Source organism: Triticum urartu, chromosome 5A (genome assembly GCF_056163025.1).
Source record: "Triticum urartu cultivar PI428250 chromosome 5A, HENAU_Tu73, whole genome shotgun sequence".
In the NCBI taxonomy this organism is placed as follows: Eukaryota; Viridiplantae; Streptophyta; class Magnoliopsida; order Poales; family Poaceae; genus Triticum; species Triticum urartu.
Window position 1 is genome coordinate 127,640,808 of NC_141877.1, and position 19,410 is coordinate 127,660,217.

General features: G+C 44.7%; 1 protein-coding gene and 1 non-coding gene across 2 annotated transcripts; both read right to left on the bottom strand.

Moving 5' to 3' along the window:
* Positions 1-12,499: 12,499 nt before the first annotated feature.
* Positions 12,500-13,143, bottom strand: LOC147970552 (F-box protein SKIP19-like). The gene is made up of 2 exons (XM_087522668.1): positions 12,839-13,143; positions 12,500-12,713 (listed from the first exon to the last, which is right to left on the bottom strand). Exons 1-2 carry the CDS (start codon positions 13,141-13,143, stop codon positions 12,500-12,502), a joined length of 519 nt encoding a protein of 172 aa, XP_087378794.1.
* Positions 13,144-14,242: 1,099 nt separating this feature from the next.
* On the bottom strand, positions 14,243-14,326 carry TRNAS-AGA (transfer RNA serine (anticodon AGA)). Its single transcript has one exon. It is a non-coding gene; the product is annotated as a tRNA-Ser (tRNA).
* Positions 14,327-19,410: the final 5,084 nt, after the last annotated feature.

Below are 19,410 nucleotides of genomic sequence, written 5' to 3' on the forward strand. Positions count from 1 at the left end.
TTTGCTTATTTTGATGAATCTATGGCTAGTAAAATAGTTTATAAACCATAGAGAAGTTGGAATACATTAGGTTTAACACCAATATAAATAAATAATGAGTTCATTACAGTACCTTGAAGTGGTCTTTTGTTTTCTTTCGCTAACGGAGCTCACGAGATTTTCTACTTTAAGTTTTGTGTTGTGAAGTTTTCAAGTTTTGGGTAAAGATTTGATGAATTATGAAACAAGGAGTGGAAAGAGTCTAAGCTCGGGGATGCCCATGGAACCCCCAAGATAATCTAAGGACACCTAAAAGCCAAAGCTTGGGGATGCCCCGGAAGGCATCCCCTCTTTCGTCTACTTCTATCGGTAACTTTACTTGGAGCTATATTTTTATTCACCACATGATATGTGTTTTGCTTGGAGAGTCTTGTATGATTTGAGTCTTTGCTTTTTAGTTTACCACAATAATCCTTGTTGTACACACCTTTTGAGAGAGCCATACATGATTTGGAATTTGTTAGAATACTCTATGTGCTTCACTTATATCATTTGAGTTATATAGTTTTGCTCTAGTACTTCACTTATATTTTTTTTAGCACGGTGGTGGAATTTTTTTATAGAAACTATTGATCTCTCATGCTTCACTTAGATTATTTTGAGAGTCGTAAATAGCATGGTAATTTGCTTAAATAATCCTAATATGCTTGGTATTCAAGAATAGTAAAAAACTTTCTTATGAGTGTGTTGAATGCCATGAGAAGTTTGATGCTTGATAATTGTTTTGAGATATGAAGATGGTGTTATTAAAGTTGTGCTAGTTGAGTAGTTGTGAATTTGAGAAATAATTGTGTTAAAGTTTGTGATTCCCATAGCATGCACGTATGGTGAACCGTTATGTGATGAAGTCGGAGCATGATTTATTTTTTGATTGTCTTCCTTATGAGTGGCGGTCGGGGATGAGCGATGGTCTTTTCCTACCAATCTATCCCCCTAGGAGCATGCGCGTAATACTTTGCTTTGATAACTTGTAGATTTTTGCAATAAGTATATGAGTTCTGTATGACTAATGTTGAGTCCATGGATTATACGCACTTTTCTTCCTTCCACCATTGCCAGCCTCTCTAATACCGCCACCCATCATATACCTTCCTCAAAACAGCCACCGTACCTACCTATTATGGCATTTCCATAGCCATTCTGAGATATATTGCCATGCAACTTTCCACCGTTCCATTTATTATGACACACTCCATCATTGTCATATTGCTTAGCATGATCATGTAGTTGACATCGTATATGTGGCAAAGCCACCATTCATAATTCTTTCATACATGTCACTCTTGATTCATTGCATATCCCGGTACACCGCCGGAGGCATTCATATAGAGTCATATTTTGTTCTAAGTATCGAGGTGTAATTGTTGAGTTGTAAGAAAATAAAATTATGATGATCATCATTATTAGAGCATTGTCCCAGTGAGGAAAGGATGATGGAGACTATGATTCCCCCACAAGTCGGGATGAGACTCCGGATGAAAAATAAAAAAAGGAAAGAAAAGAGGCCATAAAAAAAGAGAGAAAAGGCCCAAATAAAAAAAGAGAAAAAGAGAGAAGGGACAATGTTACTATCCTTTACGACACTTGTGCTTCAAAGTAGCATCATGATATTCATGATAGAGAGTCTCTCATTTCGTCACTTTCATATACTAGTGGGAATTTTTCATTATAGAACTTGGCTTGTATATTCCAATGATGGGCTTCCTCAAAATGCCCTAGGTCTTCATGAGCAAGCAAGTTGGATGCACACCCACTTAGTTTCTTTTGTTGAGCTTTCATATACTTATAGCTCTAGTGCATCCATTGCATGGCAATCCCTACTCACTCACATTGATATCTATTGATGGGCATCTCCATAGCCCGTTGATACGCCTAGTTGATGTGAGACTATCTTCTCCCTTTTTGTCTTCTCCACAACCACCATTCTATTCCACATATAGTGCTATATCCATGGCTCACGCTCATGTATTGCGTGAAGATTGAAAAAGTTTGAGAATGTCAAAAGTATGAAACAATTGCTTGGCTTGTCATCGGGAGTGTGCATGATTTAAATACTTTGTGTGGTGAATATAGAGCATAGCCAGACTATATGATTTTGTAGGGATAACTTTCTTTGGCCATGTTATTTTGAGAAGACATGATTGCTTTGTTAGTATGCTTGAAGTATTATTATTTTTATGTCAATATTAAACTTTTATCTCGAATCTTTCGGATCTGAATATTCATACCACAATTAAGAAGAATTACATTAAAATTATGCCAAGTAGCATTCCACATCAAAAATTCTGTTTTTATCATTTACCTACTCGAGGACGAGCAGGAATTAAGCTTGGGGATGCTTGATACGTCTCCAACGTATCTATAATTTTTGATTGCTCCATGCTATATTATCTACTGTATTGGACATTATTTGGCTTTATTATCCACTTTTATATTATTTTTGGGACTAACCTATTAACCGGAGGCCCAGCCCAGAATTGCTGTTTTTTTTGCCTATTTTAGGGTTTCGAAGAAAAGGAATATCAAACGAAGTCCAAACGGAATGAAACCTTCGGGAACGTGATTTTCTCGCCGAACAAGATCCAGGAGACTTGGACCCTACGTCAAGCAACCAACAGGGAGGCCACGAGGTAGGGGGCGCGCCTACCCCCCCCCCTAGGCGCACCCTCCACCCTCGTGGGCCCCATGTTGCTCCACCGACGTACTTCTTCCTCCTATATATACCTACGTACCCCCAAACGATCAGATACGGAGCCAAAAACCTAATTCCACCGCCGCAACCTTCTGTATCCACGAGATCCCATCTTGGGGCCTATTCCGGAGCTCCGCCGGAGGGGGCATCCATCACGGAGGGCTTCTACATCAACACCATAGCCTCTCCGATGAAGTGTGAGTAGTTTACCTCAGACCTTCGGGTCCATAGTTATTAGCTAGATGGCTTCTTCTCTCTTTTTGGATCTCAATACAATCTTCTCCCCCTCTCTTGTGGAGATCTATTCGATGTAGTATTCTTTTTGCGGTGTGTTTGTTGAGACCGATGAATTGTGGGTTTATGATCAAGATTATCTATGAACAATATTTGAATCTTCTCTGAATGCTTTTATGTATGATTGTTTATCTTTGCAAGTCTCTTTGAATTATCAGTTTGGTTTGGCCTACTAGATTGATCTTTCTTGCAATGGGAGAAGTGCTTAGCTTTGGGTTTAATCTTGCGGTGTCCTTTCCCGGTGACAGTAGGGGCAGCAAGGCACGTATTGTATTGTTGCCATCGAGGATAACAAGATGGGTTTTTTATCATATTGCATGAATTTATCCCTCTACATCATGTCATCTTGTTTAAGGCGTTACTCTGTTTTCATGAACTTAATACTCTAGATGCATGCTGGATAGCGGTCGATGAGTGGAGTAATAGTAGTAGATGCAGGAAGGAGTCGGTCTACTTGTCTCGGACGTGATGCCTATATACATGATCATACCTAGATATTCTCATAACTATGCTCAATTCTGTCAATTGCTCAACAGTAATTCGTTCACCCATCATAAAATACTTATGCTCTTGAGAGAAGCCACTAGTGAAACCTATGGCCCCCGGGTCTATCTTCATCATATTAATCTTCCAATACTTAGTTATTTCCTTTGCTTTTTTACTTTGCTTTTATTTTACTTTGCATCTTTATCACAAAAATACCAAAAATATTATCCTATCATATCTATCAGATCTCACTCTCGTAAGTGACCATGAAGGGATTGACAACCCCTTATCGCGTTGGTTGCGAGGAGTTATTTGTTTTGTGCAGGTACAAGGGACTCGCGCGCAGCCTCCTACTGGATTGATACCTTGGTTCTCAAAAACCGAGGGAAATACTTACGCGACTTTGCTGCATCATCCTTTACTCTTCACGGAAATCCAACGCAGTGCTCAAGAGGTAGCACTCCACAGTTTACGCCTCCGGTCATATCTTCGTAGTGCTTAGGGGAAGCCCTACGCGGATCACTTCACCATCACCGTCACCACGTCGTCGCGCTGACGGAACTCTCCCTCGACACTTTGCTGGATCAAGAGTTCGAGGGACGTCATCGAGCTGAACGTGTGCAGAACTCGAAGGTGCCGTACGTTCGGTGCTTGATCAGTCAGAACGAGAAGAAATTCAACTACGTCAACCGCGTTGTCAAACGCTTCCGCTTTCGGTCTACGAGGGTACGTGGACACACTCTCCCCCTCTTGTTGCTATGCATCTCCTAAATAGATCTTGCGTGACCGTAGGATTTTTTTTTGAAATTGCATGCTATGTTTCCCAACAACTAGATCACAAAGGATTTGATTGGATGGTTTGAGTGGAAAGCCCTTTGAAATCAGCACAAGGAGGATGAGTTTTGCCTCGGAAACTATGATGCGAGTGGAGTTTGCTTCAAAAGATACGGGTGAGATAGGTGGGGGAATAGGCTAGACCATTAATCTGACCATTACCAACTTTATTGCACATCTGGGAGGCTCCGACTGGTTTTCTCGGTGCCTCTGATGTGAACAAAGGTAGCAACTTTCAAAAGCATTGGTCAGTTCAACTGCAATCAATCGGTCGGTCCGAGATGAACACTTCGTAGTGGCACACTCTCTATTATCACTTCAGAAGTTCCGACTGGTTTTGCTTGGAATTTTCGACATGGTTGATATCTACTACGCAACTTTATTCTCGTAGACACGTGTTGGGCCTCCAAGCGTAGAGTTTTGTAGGACAGTAGGAATTTTCCCTCAAGTGGATGACCTAAGGTTTATCAATCCATGGGAGGTGTAGGATGAAGATGGTCTCTCTCAAACGACCCTGCAATCAAATATAAGAAATCTCTTGTGTCCCCAACACACCCAATACAATGGCAATTTGTATAGGTGCACTAGTTCGGCGAAGAGATGGTGATACAAGTGTAATATGGATGGTAGAAATATATTTTTATCATCTGAATAAATAAAAAAAGCAATGTAGCAATAGTAAACGGGCACAAAAACAATATTGCAATGCTTAAAAACAAGGCATAGGGTCCTTACTTTCACTAGTGCAATCTCTCAACAGTGCTAATATAATTGGATCGTATAACCGTCCCTCAATGTGCAACGAAGAATCACTCCAAAGTTCCTATCTAACGGATAACATAAGATGGAATTGTTTGTAGGGTACGAAACCACCTCAAAGCTATTCTTTCCGATCATTCTATCCTAGAGTTCGTACTAAAATAACACGAAGCTATTCTTTCTGATTGATCTAACCAAGAGTTCGTACTAAAATAACACCAAAGAAAATTCAGATTCATAATATTCAATCCAACACAAATAACTTCAAAGAGTGCCCCAAGATTTCTACCGGAGAAACAAAGACAAGAACGTGCATCAACCCCTATGCATAGATTACCCCAATGTCACCTCGGGAATCCGCGAGTTGAGTGCCAAAACATATATCAAGTGAATCAATACGATACCCCATTGTCACCATGAGTATTCAATTGCAAGACATATATCAAGTGTTCTCAAATCCATAAAAGTGTTCAATCCGATAACAACGAAATCTCAAAGGGAAAAACTCAATTCATCACAACAAGATAGAGACGGGAAAACACCATATGATATGACTATATTAACAAAGCACGCGATACATCAAGATCGTGACATCTCAAGAACACAAGAGAGAGAGAGAGGGATTAAACACATAGCTACTGGTACAAACCCTCAGCCCCGAGGGTGGACTACTCCCTCGTCATTGTGGTGGCTGCTGGGATGATGAAGATGGCCACCGGAGATGATTCCCCCCTCCGACAGGGTACCAGAATGGGGTCGAGATTAGTTTTCAGTGGCAACAAAGGCCTACGGCAGTGGAACTTATGATCTAGGTTAACCCCGAGGGTTTTTGGAATATTTTTGAATTTATAGGGTAAAGAGGGGTGAGGGAGGCCACCGAGGTGGTCACAACTCACCTGGGCGCGCCTGGGGGCCCAGGCGCGCCCTGGTGGGTTGTGCCCCCCTTGGGGCACCCCCCAGGTGCCGCTCTGGCCCATTGGTGGTCTTCTGGTCCATAAAAAATCCACAAAAAAGTTTTGTGATGTTTGGACTCCTTTTGATATTGATTTCCTGTGATGTAGAAAACATGCAAAAAACAACAAATGGCCCTTGGCACTATGTCGATAGGTTAGTCCCAAAAAATGATATAAAATGACTATAAAATGATTATAAAACATCCAAGAATGATAATATAATAGCATGGAACAATAAAAAATTATAGATACGTTAGAGACGTATCAATGGTTACAGAAGGTTTACCAAGTGATTCAGTGGTTCCAAATGGAATAGTTGGAGTCTCTGACGGGACTAGCGTTTGTAGAATGGCTATATATGGTATGACTCGATGGGTCCGACTGAAGAGCTTCAGCAGGTCCGAGGTGAATGAAACTAGGTAGATATAGTTGAATCTTTGAAGGAATTTGAGGAGTTTTGGACATAGATATTTGAGCACATGGAGCACGAGGCTCATTATCACATCCTCGTCCCCTTTAGATAGTATCGACATGCCTATGGACCTCCCTCCAGTGAATGTGTTTTTCTTGGCTACATGTTGCCTCATCAAGGCCATCGTTGCATGGGCCTCTCTACCTGCCCCATCATTATCTCCTGACACATTGTTTTTTACGAGTGTAGGTTTCCTTTGCTGAGAACAACCCTACTCCCACCAATGGCTCACTTGATTCCTATTTGATCCGGCTATACTACAACCCGTCTTGCATCTAACGCATCCAGCCCAGCCCAACATGCATGTGCCTGTAGCCACATGAGTTAAACCAGCCTCATCTAAACAAGCAACAATCGATCCATGCTCTTCCCCACATGTGCACACACCTACTACACCCTCCATCGAGCACTCCACGCCCGGCTCCTCCAATGTATCATCTCCACCAGTCAACTCACCCAGACCGTCCCTAACTCCGCCTTTGCCTATGCCACGACCACTGCATACTCTTGTGCTTCTCCTCGTGCCACTCCAACCGTTAACACACACACACACACACACACACACACAACCTCTCACTCGTTCAAAGAGGGGCATTATCAAACCCGTCGGCCGTCTTAATCTCCTTGCTATTCATTCATCTATTTCCCCTATCCCTAAAATGTACTGGGCTGCCCCCATGATCTAATTTGACGCGCTGCTATGCCTGATGAGTACAATGCTCTAATCCAGAACCACACATGGACTCTTGTTCCTTATCTGATCGGCTAATATTTTCCAGGTAAATGTATATTCAAGCACAAGTTTGTGGTGGATGGCAGCCTTGATCGCTACAAGGCACGATGGGTTGTATGCGGCTTTCTCACTAATCGAGCATTGAATTTGACGAGACCCTTAACCCGGTTTTCAAGACGTCCACCATTCATGTGGTTCTCAACATCGCCATCTTGCATGCTTGGCCGGTCCACCAACTTGACCTCAAGAATGCCTTCCTCCATGGAATGCTTGACGAGGAGGTGTACTTCAAGCAACCCCCAGGCTTCATCGACCCATCTCGCCCTCGCCATATTTTCCTCCTTTAGAAGTCCTTGTACAGCCTCAAGCAGGCTCCTCGGGCGTGGTGCTAGTGTTTCACCCACTATGCTCATTGGCTTGGCTTCGTCTCATCTCTCTCGGGGGCCTCCTTGTTTTTTACGTAGGAATCAGCTTGTACGTTGACGAGATCATCCTCACCCCCTTTTCATCACGGCTACTCCAACACATCAGTGACCTCCTCCATGACGAGTACTGATGACCCACAAGTATAGGGGATCTATCGTAGTCATTTCGATAAGTGAGAGTGTCGAATCCAATGAGGAGCAGAAGGAAATGACAAGCGATTTTCAGCAAGGTATTCCTTGCAAGCACTGAAATTATCAGTAACAGATGGTTGTGTGATAAGATAATTCGTAATGGGTAACAAGTGACAAGTGTAACTAAGGTGCAGCAAGGTGGCTCAATCTTTTTTGTAGCAAAGAACAAGCCTGGACAAACTCTTATATAAAGCAAAGCGCTCCCGAGGACACATGGGAATTATTGTCAAGTTAGTTTTCATCATGCTCATATGATTCGCGTTCGTTACTTTGATAATTTGATATGTGGGTGGACCGGTGCTTGGTTGCTGTCCTTACTTGGACAAACCTCCCGCTTATGATTAACCCCTCTCGCAAGCATCCGCAACTATGAAAGAAGAATTAAGATAAATCTAACCATAGCATGAAACATGTGGATCTAAATCAGCCCCTTATGAAGCAACGCATAAACTAGGGTTTAAGCTTCTGTCACTTTAGCAACCCATCATCTACTTATTACTTCTCAATGCCTTCCCCTAGGGCCAAATCATGGTGAAGTGTCATGTAGTCGACATTCACATAACACCACTAGAGGAGACACAACATACATCTCAACAAAATATCGAACAAATACCAAATTCACATGATTACTTATAACAAGACTTCTCCCATGTCCTCAGGAACAAACGTAACTACTCACAAAGCATATTCATGTTCATAATCAGAGGGGTAGTAAATAGCATTAAGGATCTGAACATATGATCTTCCACTGAATAAATCAACTAGCATCCACTACAAGGAGTAATCAACACTACTAGCAACCCACAGGTACCAATATGAGGTTTTGAGACAAAGATCGGATACAAGAGATGAACTAGGGTTTGAGAGGAGATGGTGCTGGTGAAGATGTTGATGGAGATTGACCCCATCTTAATGAGAGGATCGTTGGTGATGACGATGGCTTCGATTTCCCCCTCAGGGAGGGAAGTTTCCCCGGCAGAACAGCTCCGCCGCAGCCCTAGATTGCTTCTGCCCAGGTTCCATCTCGAGACGGCGGCGCTTCGTCCCGAAAGCTTCCTTCTGATTTTTTCCAGGTCAAAAGACATCATATAGCAGAAGATGGGCATCGGAGGCCTGCCAGGGGGGCCACAAGCCCTGGGGGCGCGCCCAGGGGGTAGGGTGCGCCCCCAGGCTTGTGGCCTCCTGGTGGGTCCCCTTTGGTATTTTCTTCGCCCAATATTTTTTATATTTCAAAATAATTCTCCGTCAATTTTCAGGACTTTTGGAGTTGTGCAGAATAGGTCTCTCAGATTTGCACCCTTTCCAGACCAGAATTCTAGCTGCCGGCATTCTCCCTCTTTATGTAAACCTTGTAAAATAAGAGAGAAAGGCATAAATATTGTAGCATAATGTGTAATAACATCCCATACTGCAATAAATATCAATATAAAAGCATGATGCAAAATGAACGTATCAGTACTCCATGACAGATGTCGGGAATTTGTCTTACTTCCTCTGGATATTCGTCACTCAGCCGGCCTCTGGGATGTTCCTCTTGAAGTGCCAATATGCATTCGATATTCACCAGTGTGCCGGTATGCTTGACTGCAACCCATGTGCAACACCCATCGACTTACGCTGTAAGCTCTCTACCAAGGAGGGTTCCCTCCTCTCCGACCCCACAAAGTATTGTTGTTTCACCGGTGCAGTACAATACCTTACACAGATGCACCCCGACATTGTCCGTGTCATTCAGCAGGCGGGCCTCTACATGCATGATCCGCGTGAGCCTCAACCTAACCTTGTGAAAAGGATCCTTCGGTATATCAAAGGGGGCCTTGATCTTGGTCTTCAACTTCATGCAACCTCCGCTCTCTCAATCATGGCATACTTAGATGTTGACTGGGCTGGCTGACCGGACACTCGGCACTCCACATCTGGGTATTGCATGTACCTCGGTGACAACCTCGTCTCATGGTATTCTAAGCGCTAAGCTATTGTATCTTGCTCCGGTGCGGAAGTTGAGTATCATGTTATTGTCTATGTCATCGATGAGTGTTGTTGGCTACGCCAACTACTTCACCAGCTCCATCGCCCCTTCACTCTGCAACCATCGTCTTCCGCAATAATGGTAATGTTGTGTACATGGCCTCAAATCCGGTGCAACATCATCGCACCAATCATATCTAGAACAACATCCAGTTTGTGTATGAGAAGGCATCCCTCGGTCAGGTACGAGTTCTTCATGTGTCGTCTGCAATACAGTTCACCGACATCATGACCAAGAGATTATCATCACGATTGTTCCTGGACTTTCAATACAATCCATGTGTTCATCCTCCAAACGTTGTACAGACTGAGGAAGGATGTTAAAGTATATACCACGTATAGTTTCTTAGTCAGTCTTTCAGCCGATCCTATCCATATTTGGTTGGTATGATTGAATATATTCTTGCCTTGCAAGACACCCCGTACATGTGCTATAAATATACATAAGCCGAACGCCCCAATTACTGTGGTGATTCCATGATACCTCTTCCCGTTTATAGAAGCCATCGGTCCCTGGGCTCGCGGAGGGGTTCATGAGCAGAAAGGCGTCTTTGATCTTGGAATTAGAAGGGTTCGTCGAGAAGGAGGGATTTCGTCTGGATAGAAGATGAAAAGGTCAAATCACCAAACATTACGTTTTGCAGATTCGAGGAGATAGTGGTAGAAGTCTCTGAGGATCAAATCTTTTTGGTCGTGGGAGAAGAAGTCTACACCATTGTGCTTCAGATTTGATTTCGATGTTTTATCTATAAAAAGAAGCGAAAGCCTATTTTGTGAGAGATTTAATTTCCGGTAACATCGAGACGCACAAATGTGAAAATATTATGAAAAAAACTTTGGCCCCGCTTTATATATAAAGCACCGTTCAACATCACTTAATACAAACTCACATCCACGTGATACACGCGCACACACACACCCAAAACAAGATACATAGGCGCTGAGCGCGGTAACATCATCCCTAGCACTATGTGAAGAGGTGAAACCACATATGACGAACCGTGAGCTTCAAGGCGGCGCTTTCATGAAGGAGACGACACCAGAGAGCCGCCGCCGCCCGATCCAAGGATCAAAGTTTCCCCCGGAGCAACACGAAGGGCAATGAGAGCCACGATGACGCCTTCAAGAAGGGAACGAGTCCGCCGCCGCCCATCCATCAAAAGAAAAGGCAGGTTTTCACCCCGGCCACCATTCACCGCCGCCGAACGCCACACCCCGGCTACCACGCCGCCCACACGGCCATGGCAACTGGGCAGCACCAAGCCACGGGCTCTGTCCAAGAGCCCTGCGGAGCCACCATCAAGGCCGCCACCCCGACATCCAAGACCTTGACACCTCCTCACACGAGATTAGCCGCTACCCGACCAAAGACACGAGCGGAAAGGACCTGCCTTTCGCACCCGCGGGCTGCCCCAGTGCCGAGACCCAATAGGCTGGCCTCCATCACCCCGTCCTCGGCACCGGGCGCGAGACGAGCTCGGTCCTGCTGCCTGGCACGAGACGAGCATGGTCCTGCTACCGGACGCGAGACGAACTCGGTCCTGCTGCCGGGCGCGAGACAAGGTCGGTCCTGCTGCCGAGCACGAGACAAGCTCAGTCCTGCTACCGGGTGCGAGATGAGTGATGGACCGTCCCTGGGGAAGGGCCAGCCGTCGATGAAGATAGCGGACAGACGCCGAAGAGAAGGGTTGAAGGTCCACACAGGCCGCACACCGACGGGCCGACGCCGGATAAGTCCAGCCGCCGCCGTGAACGACCCGCACCACCGCCATGAGCCACCACCTCGAGGAGGAGACGATCATGGCAGACCACCACCGCGCCGCCGCCACCACCTACCAATGCAGGGCGGCCGCCCGCGGCCCAAGCCGCCCACGGCCCGCGCCGTCACATGGCGGAGCAAGCAGGACAGCCGACCCCTGCCTGCCTGGATGCGCACCAACCGCCGCCACGCCTCCATGGCCCTGCTGGCCACAGCCCTCGCCGCCGGACGAGCCGCCAGCGTCAGATCCGACCGGATCAGACCACGAACCGCCCGAAGGACGAAACTCCGCCTCCACCGCACAGCCGCCGCGGCACCGACGAGCGCCCACGCCACCAGCGTCGCGACCCGCAGCCCCGCTGCCATGCCCTGCACACAGCATCGCGCCCCGCTGGATCCGCAGCACCCCGCGCCGCCGGAGACAGATGGGGAGGAGAGAGCCCCCGCCGCCACCCAGGCCAACCAGGCTTCGCCCGGCGGCCCGCGCGGGTGGCGGCGAGGAGGGCGGAGTCAAGGGGGGCCGGGGAAGACGAGGCCCGCCCGGCCGCCGCGGGGTGGCGGCGCGGACGAGCGGGAGGGCGGAGTCGCGAGACCTGCTCCTTCTCTAATTACAGTGTTGGTCCGAGTGTGAGAGACATGCAATCTCTAATGTGAAAATATTTCATGTTCTTCTCCCCCTCTAAGGCAACTCTGAAGAGAATATTCAGCCACGTCTAGTTTTTTTCTTTTTTTTTGACAAGTATCAGCCACCTCTAGTTAACTTGCTAACATTGACATCTTTAACAAGTAAACAGATAGCGTACGGTGACGGATCTAACCGAACAAATACAATGTCACCATGCTAATCGACAACACTCATAATAAAAGGGGATGAGCGTCAATGCGCTGATCCGGCCACACTTGGCTAGCAGGGCGCCATCTATGATGATATTGCAGCAGTCGCTGACGTAAAGAACTTCCAGATAGGGGCAGCAGTCGAGGAGATCCATCAATACACCATTGGTGATGCTGCAGTCGACCAGCTTGAGCCTCCTCAGAGAGGGCGACCTACATGCATCCAAGCTTAGACCAACCTAATAAAACTCGCTCTGTAAGCAGGAAGAAACCTAGTGGGATGGATCTGATTAGAGAACATTTGGTTAACACATGTCAAGAGGATAAGAGTGGAGCACCTCGACGCGATGTAGCCGAGCAGCTCGTCATTGACGAACCATTCAGCCGTGAATGCCTCGAGCCGCCCGCTGGCGCGGTCCACAGCCTCCTTCACCATCGCGCGCAGGGCTGGTTTGTTCTTCAGGGGCAACTTGTTGTGGAGGCGTTCCATGTCTAGAGATTGCCAGAGGGGATCAGGCAGCTTGGCCGCCTGGAGCCACGAGTGGCACACCAGGCCGGCACCCGTGAGGACCTCCACGGCGCCGAGCTTGACGAAGACCAGACAGAGCGCGTCATGGGCCAGCTTCGACCAGTCTGTCTCCATTTCCGCGTCCATGCACGGGAGATACTGTGTTCTTATGCAGGTGAGCCGTATAATTTCTTCGTAGGCTCTTCTTCTGCTTGGATGTAATTTATACTAGACTAGAAGGGTTAGCTAACTGATCCCCGCAAAAAAAATGTTAACCAGGTTTACACGTTAATATTGTGTTCCATGTCACATTGCATGGAATTAATGTGGCGGGAGATTTTGAAGATAAAATTAGGCAGACACATAAAATTTACAAGATCCAATAGAATATTTAGGATTATTATTCAAAATTTTGATGCGGTGTGTGAGTGACATAATGTATGATCATGCAATTACGACGAGAGCCGAGTTTGGTCCTAGCCATGTTTTGGCAAGCCAGCTCGGCTCGGCTCATTCGTGCTAAATACCCAGGGTGCAATGGGACAATTTTGTTCTGGTGGTTTGACATGGAATTTTTTTAATTATGTTGAGATTGAGATATGTCATAAGGACGGAATCCATAGAAAAATGCAAGAAAAAGTATAATGGGATTGAGATTGTGTATGTGCAACTACATGAGTTGATTTTTGTTGTTTACTTGTACATGAGTTAATTTTTTGTTGTTTACTTGTAAGGGATCTCTTGTTATTGATGATTTATTTGATAGTGAAGCCAACAGAGTAGAGATAATAAGATAGTGTGCTCGTGAAATTCGTTGGAGGAAGATTCGAAATTTTAACAACAAAAGTAAGATTCAAAATTACAACAAGTAGAAATTTTTTTGTGTGTGAATACAACAAATAGAAACTTGGTAATGTTGCTAGTGAAACCAACAAACTAGTGATAATAAGATAGTGTTGCTAATGAAATTCGTTGGAGCAAGATCCAAAATTTTACAGTAAAACAAAAGGTATAACGTGAAGCCAACAGACTAGAGATAATAAGATAGTGTGCTAGTGAAATTCGTTGTATGAAGATTCAAAATTTTAACAACAAAAGTAAGATTCAAGATTACAAAATAGAAACTTGGTAATGTTGCTAGTGAAACCAACAAACTAGTGATAATAAGATAGTGTTGCTAATGAAATTCGTTGCAGCAAGATCCAAAACTTTACAATAAAAACAAAAGGTACAACGTAGTCGGCAGGATTCAAACCTGCGCGGGCGCAAAGCCCACATGATTTCTAGTCATGCCCGGTAACCACTCCGGCACGACCACTTTGTTTAACGAAGTGGACTCTTCGACTATAGATTGCGGCCAATTACTAGTGGTCACAATTTAATGCCAGAAGATTTTTTTTTCTTTGAAAGCGAATGTGAGCAGACTTCGCCACAGCCTTCTCTTCCGATAACTAATATATGCATGGCACTTGATACGCACAAATTTGTTTGACAAAATGAGGCATGGCATCTCATATATGGAGTTCCCTTTGTACTTTTATTTACCAAACACCGCCAAAATCATTCTGGTTTGTGCAGTTGTGCTTGCTCCGTCGATGTGCCTGCCCTGCTTTGCTTGCTCCATCCCTAGTGGCGATTTGAGCCATGGCGTGGTGCCGAGCTGCATGTACGTACTTTGTTATACAGGAGCAATGTCTATTAAGAAGATAATCACGGTAACATAAATAAAACTATAAGCATCTGAGTTTGCTTCATTTTTCAATCTCAGGTTCTATGACTGTACGTACTTGTGTGTTTTTTTCTGTTGTTGAGGGAAACGTACTTGTGTTGATGCCAATAACATCTGCTGCTTAATGGAGTTTTCAAATTGATGCCATCGGGAGTTGTAGGTTGGAATCCCGAGCAATTGTGCTTGATATCCAAGCAACTTGCATCGCATAATACACTTGGAGGTTCACCGTCACGATCAAAACCACTGGCCGCAAAAGCTAAAAAAGCAACTGGACTGAGATTATCAAGACCGCTGGTACTGCATCGGTGAGAGAGAAAATACAGGTGATGTTCGAGGATGGGGAGGTGACAGATTTTGACTTGACTGGCTTCTCCTTGATTTTAACCATTGATGCATGGGAGATGCTCGTCCCAGTGATCCACCGTTTGGAAAACCTAGCTTGCTAGAGCATCTCCAATGGATGACAAAAAAAATTGATACCCCAAAACTAATTTAGGTAAGGAGACTGAAGGTTTTTGGGCACAAGTAAGTGTTTACTTTTCCGGATGCCCTAAAACTGGTGCCTTAAAATTTGGAAAGCAATTGAAACATGGGATTCGACGGTGGAGAGACAGGGATGCCAATCTGACAGTTGTTGGGCGCCGAGCTCGATTTTAGTTGGCAGAGGTTGCCGGGACTGAGACGATCGCCGGACAGCAAGGAATGGCGTATGGGTCTTCCAGGGATGGAGGGGAGCCAGGGATGTGGCCAAATCCTACGTGTCGTGCCAACCGAGTGTCAAGAGCTCGCATGGAGAATCGAAGGTCGTGAGGGTCATGGCGAAGCCGCGAGCAGCGGGGATGAGCATTGAGGTGGCACTTGGGCTGGGGGCGGCCGGGGGAGTCGCGGCGGTGAAAAATCGACCGGAAACGGTGTGTGGTGCCGACGACCGCGACTGCGGAGAAGTTTCAGTGGAGCAGTTGGACTCATGTGGACAACGTTTTTGTTTTTGCGGTAACCACTAAAGGTGTTGTGAACATACAACATTTATAGTAAATTTTTGGATGTGATCTATTTATTTATTTTGGCACCGTAGAGCATTTGTCGAAGACCCTTTATTTTGCATAAATGACCTAAATGATAATTTTTTAGGTACGTTGGCTACTTTACGTTGTCTGTTGATGCTGGATGAGAAAGTAGCAGTCTGCATGAAACGTTTCCTTTTTCTTTCGAGTGAACATGGAACATAATTGTAGGATTCCCAGGAAAAAAAGAACATACATAGGATAATGTTCCCGCAAAAAAAATAGTACGATAGTATTATTTTATTTTATTTTTTGACGGGAAAACAGTAGGGTAGTAGATTACCCACGAATCGAAAAGAAAAAGGGCTATCCCTGTTCGGCGCCTTAAGCGCCTGAATAGAGATGTTCCTGGCGCTGGGCCAGCCCGCTATGCAAAGGTAGCGAACAGAAATCTTTCCCTAATATATATAATCTATCCCTAATCTATTCTTAATTTTTAATAATAAAGCACGGATTAACTCCGTGGGTTCACCGTCACAATACGCTTCTTCCCGTGAATTTACGCTTTCAGTTTAAATTTAAAACATATTCGAGGTGGTACTAAAGGTAATTCAATCGTAGTTGTTTTATTTATTTTGCGTTCTAAAGATTGGCCCGTCGATTGTGTACACAAATACATAATTGGGCTGGGCTTTCCTTCCTTAAAAAAAGCGCAATGTGTGGCCGCATTACACCCGGTCTTTTTCGTCTTCTTGCATCGATCTCTTTCTTCCTCGACAGCAGCTCTGCAGCAAACCTGGACTCCTTCCTCTTCTTTGATCTCACCCGATCTCCTTCTTCAAGGGCACAATTCCTTCTCTTCAACGCGTACCAGATCGAGGAAAAGAAACTATTCGATTCGTTATTAGATCGAGAGGGAGAGGTCACGGGGACCAAGCACAAAGTCGTCAATGTCGTTGCTCCTCACCTCACTGATCCCCTTCGTTACGCCGCCGTTGGTCCTCACGTTGCCACTTGATCGGCATCGAGGTTGTTGGCCAAATCGACAGAAAAATCAGATCGGGATAGAGAGGTCACGAACTCACGGGTACCAAGCATGAAGTCGAGAAAAATCAGATCAAGATCGAGAGGAAAGTGGCGAAGGGCGAAAGACTCGCAGGCATCGATGACTCCTCCACCGGAATCGCCGGCTGGTTCTCCAACGACACGCTTCATATGCGCACACACTCATGTCATTGTCCTGCCGATGACCCCTGTGCTGAAGGAGACAAGGAGAACGACTTCCAGTCGGGATCGAGACAACTCCTCCTCAAAATCAGCTGCTACTTCTCCTCTCTTCCATGGACGGGGACATGGTGCCCTGAGGCTTGGCTGGGTTCGATGGAGCAAGAAGAATTTGATGGGAGGAAATCATTGACATGCTGTAGTGGGTCTTGGAGTCGTTCGGCAAAGGAGCCAGCCTTGAGGCTATTGGACGGGAGTCGACGGGCAGGGGATGGAGCGCGTCATGGCTGTTGGGCTCTGGTGCGGGCATCACGAGCGCATCCCGAGTCCATCCATCAGTCAAGGTGTCCACCCACTACAGTTCGAGATGCCGCTGCCAAGCGTGCTGACCAGAATATACCAGTCGGAACTTACATATTGTTACCATCGGTTGGTGATTCTTTTGCTACTTCGAGGGCCACCAGCAGCCCCGGCTGCGAACTTTGCATTGCTGGTATGTGTCTGTGGGACTGTTTCGCAGATCATGTCAACCAGCCTAGCAAATTGAAGGAACATGGTCTGAAGTTATTAGCGTATACTGTAATGTTGATTCTCCCAGTGAACATATCAGAATAGCAGGTTCCCAGATCTTAAATAAAGTGTAGCAGTTAATTGTTGATAATGTACTATAACCTCATTTGCATCTACCTAGCCTTTCATCGAGCGGCATTTTGGTAAGCATATCTTGGGCCCAGGTAAACAAAGAAGAGTTGAGCTTTCGCTCTCTGGTTGGTTGGCTGAAGATATCTAGAGTTTAACCCTGCCTTGGTGTAAGGAAAGCCATGACCTCAATTCTGAACCAAAAAATCCAAGGATAAGCAGAAATATGCTATGCTTGCAACTCAGTTTGTATCTTCTCCAACGAATATTGCCCTAGTACTGACAGGTTGTTACTACATATCTTGGTGTGGATTTCACCAGCGGTTCAACTTTTCAATCCAGTATATATTTTGGTTGGTTTTTCCCCTCCTGATTAATTACCTGGCGATTAAAATTAAAAGAAAGGGACAATACTTTAAGACCTACATAAGGATTCTCAAGGTATATGTTTTACATGATCGTATCGAATCACAAGAATACTTATGCCCCTGTTGTCGTCATCGCCAAACTGGGCGCTCCACACGCAGATGCTGCTCGCTTCAGTTATGGATTACCTGAAGCTTCTGAACAATTTTGAGTTACTTCTCTCTTATATATTTTCAATTTCAGCACTAATTCATTGCCTAAAGCTTACAGAGTATTATCTAAGTACTTGCTATTCATTATTGCCTGAAGCTTCTGAACAATTTAGTTATTTCTCTGGTAATGGAAAATTATTATATATTTTCTTGTGCTTTCTTTACTGCAGAGACCACTAAGTATTCACCCGAGCCAATATATGGTGTTATAGATGTACACAGGTTCACTGGACCCATGATAGTCACGGTTGACAGAGATCAAACCTTTTGTGGATAACTAGGGAGGAGAAAAATGTTGTACTGTAGTTTAATTGCCACTGGTCGCACATATACAAGTTCACTTACACTTTCGATACTACTCAAATATCCTCTAGATTTCTATGCAAATTCATGAATGATTTGCTTTCATTTATTGCTGTCAGGTTGAATGCGAGGAGCTTGCTTTATTGATAATTTCATGTTTGTGTGTTTACATTGCAATGGAGGAGGCATGTCATATATTCAGGTATGTGTATTGAAAACTATTTTTGTAGTAGGTTTATATGGATGACTACGAGCAATGTTATACAAAATCAAATGTTCTCATGTATCATTTTGGTTGTTATGCATGTATATTGCAGAGTAAGGCAACCCCTATTTTTAACAATTCATACCCGAGAGCTGATGTGTTAGTTACTGCTGTAGTATTTAAATTCTTTAAATTTAAAGGATGATATCTAGCGGAGGAAGGACAAGACCTTGCAGCTGGAGTATATTGTCAGGCCATGACCCATATACCGTGGCATTAGTTGTCGATAGTGAAGTTTGGTATGCAGCTGGAGATGACATGATTTTTTTCTTTATTATTCTATTGAAATCGCCTAGCTGCATTTTACATGTTAACCATGTATGTTTCCGGCTGAATCTGTTAATCGACAAATCATCCGATCAAAATTTGTGAAAAGAAAATGTGAACCGGTATTCCGTCTAGATAGGATTGTAAAATGTTATTCAGTTGAGATTGTTGCCGTAGCAAGGCTGGTTAATCTTCATTGATTTAGTTTCAAATTCTTCAGATCATTTAAATTTGGCATATGTGGATGATGATGGTAACTATATATAGCTGCACTGCATATACAGATGGAGATCATAATGCCAAGGTAATGTACATGTGTCATATGATGAAGTAGTGGGTTGGGGCAAAGAGAAGTGACAACATATAAGTATTTGTTTCTCCCGTTGTAAC

Coding starts and splice junctions, on each gene's coding strand:
- LOC147970552 (XM_087522668.1), bottom strand. CDS start 13,143: ATGGAGACAGACTGGTCGAAGCTGGCCCATGACGCGCTCTGTCTGGTC. Junction 12,714..12,838: donor CTCGGCTACATCGCGTCGAG/GTGCTCCACTCT, acceptor GGATGCATGTAG/GTCGCCCTCTCTGAGGAGGC.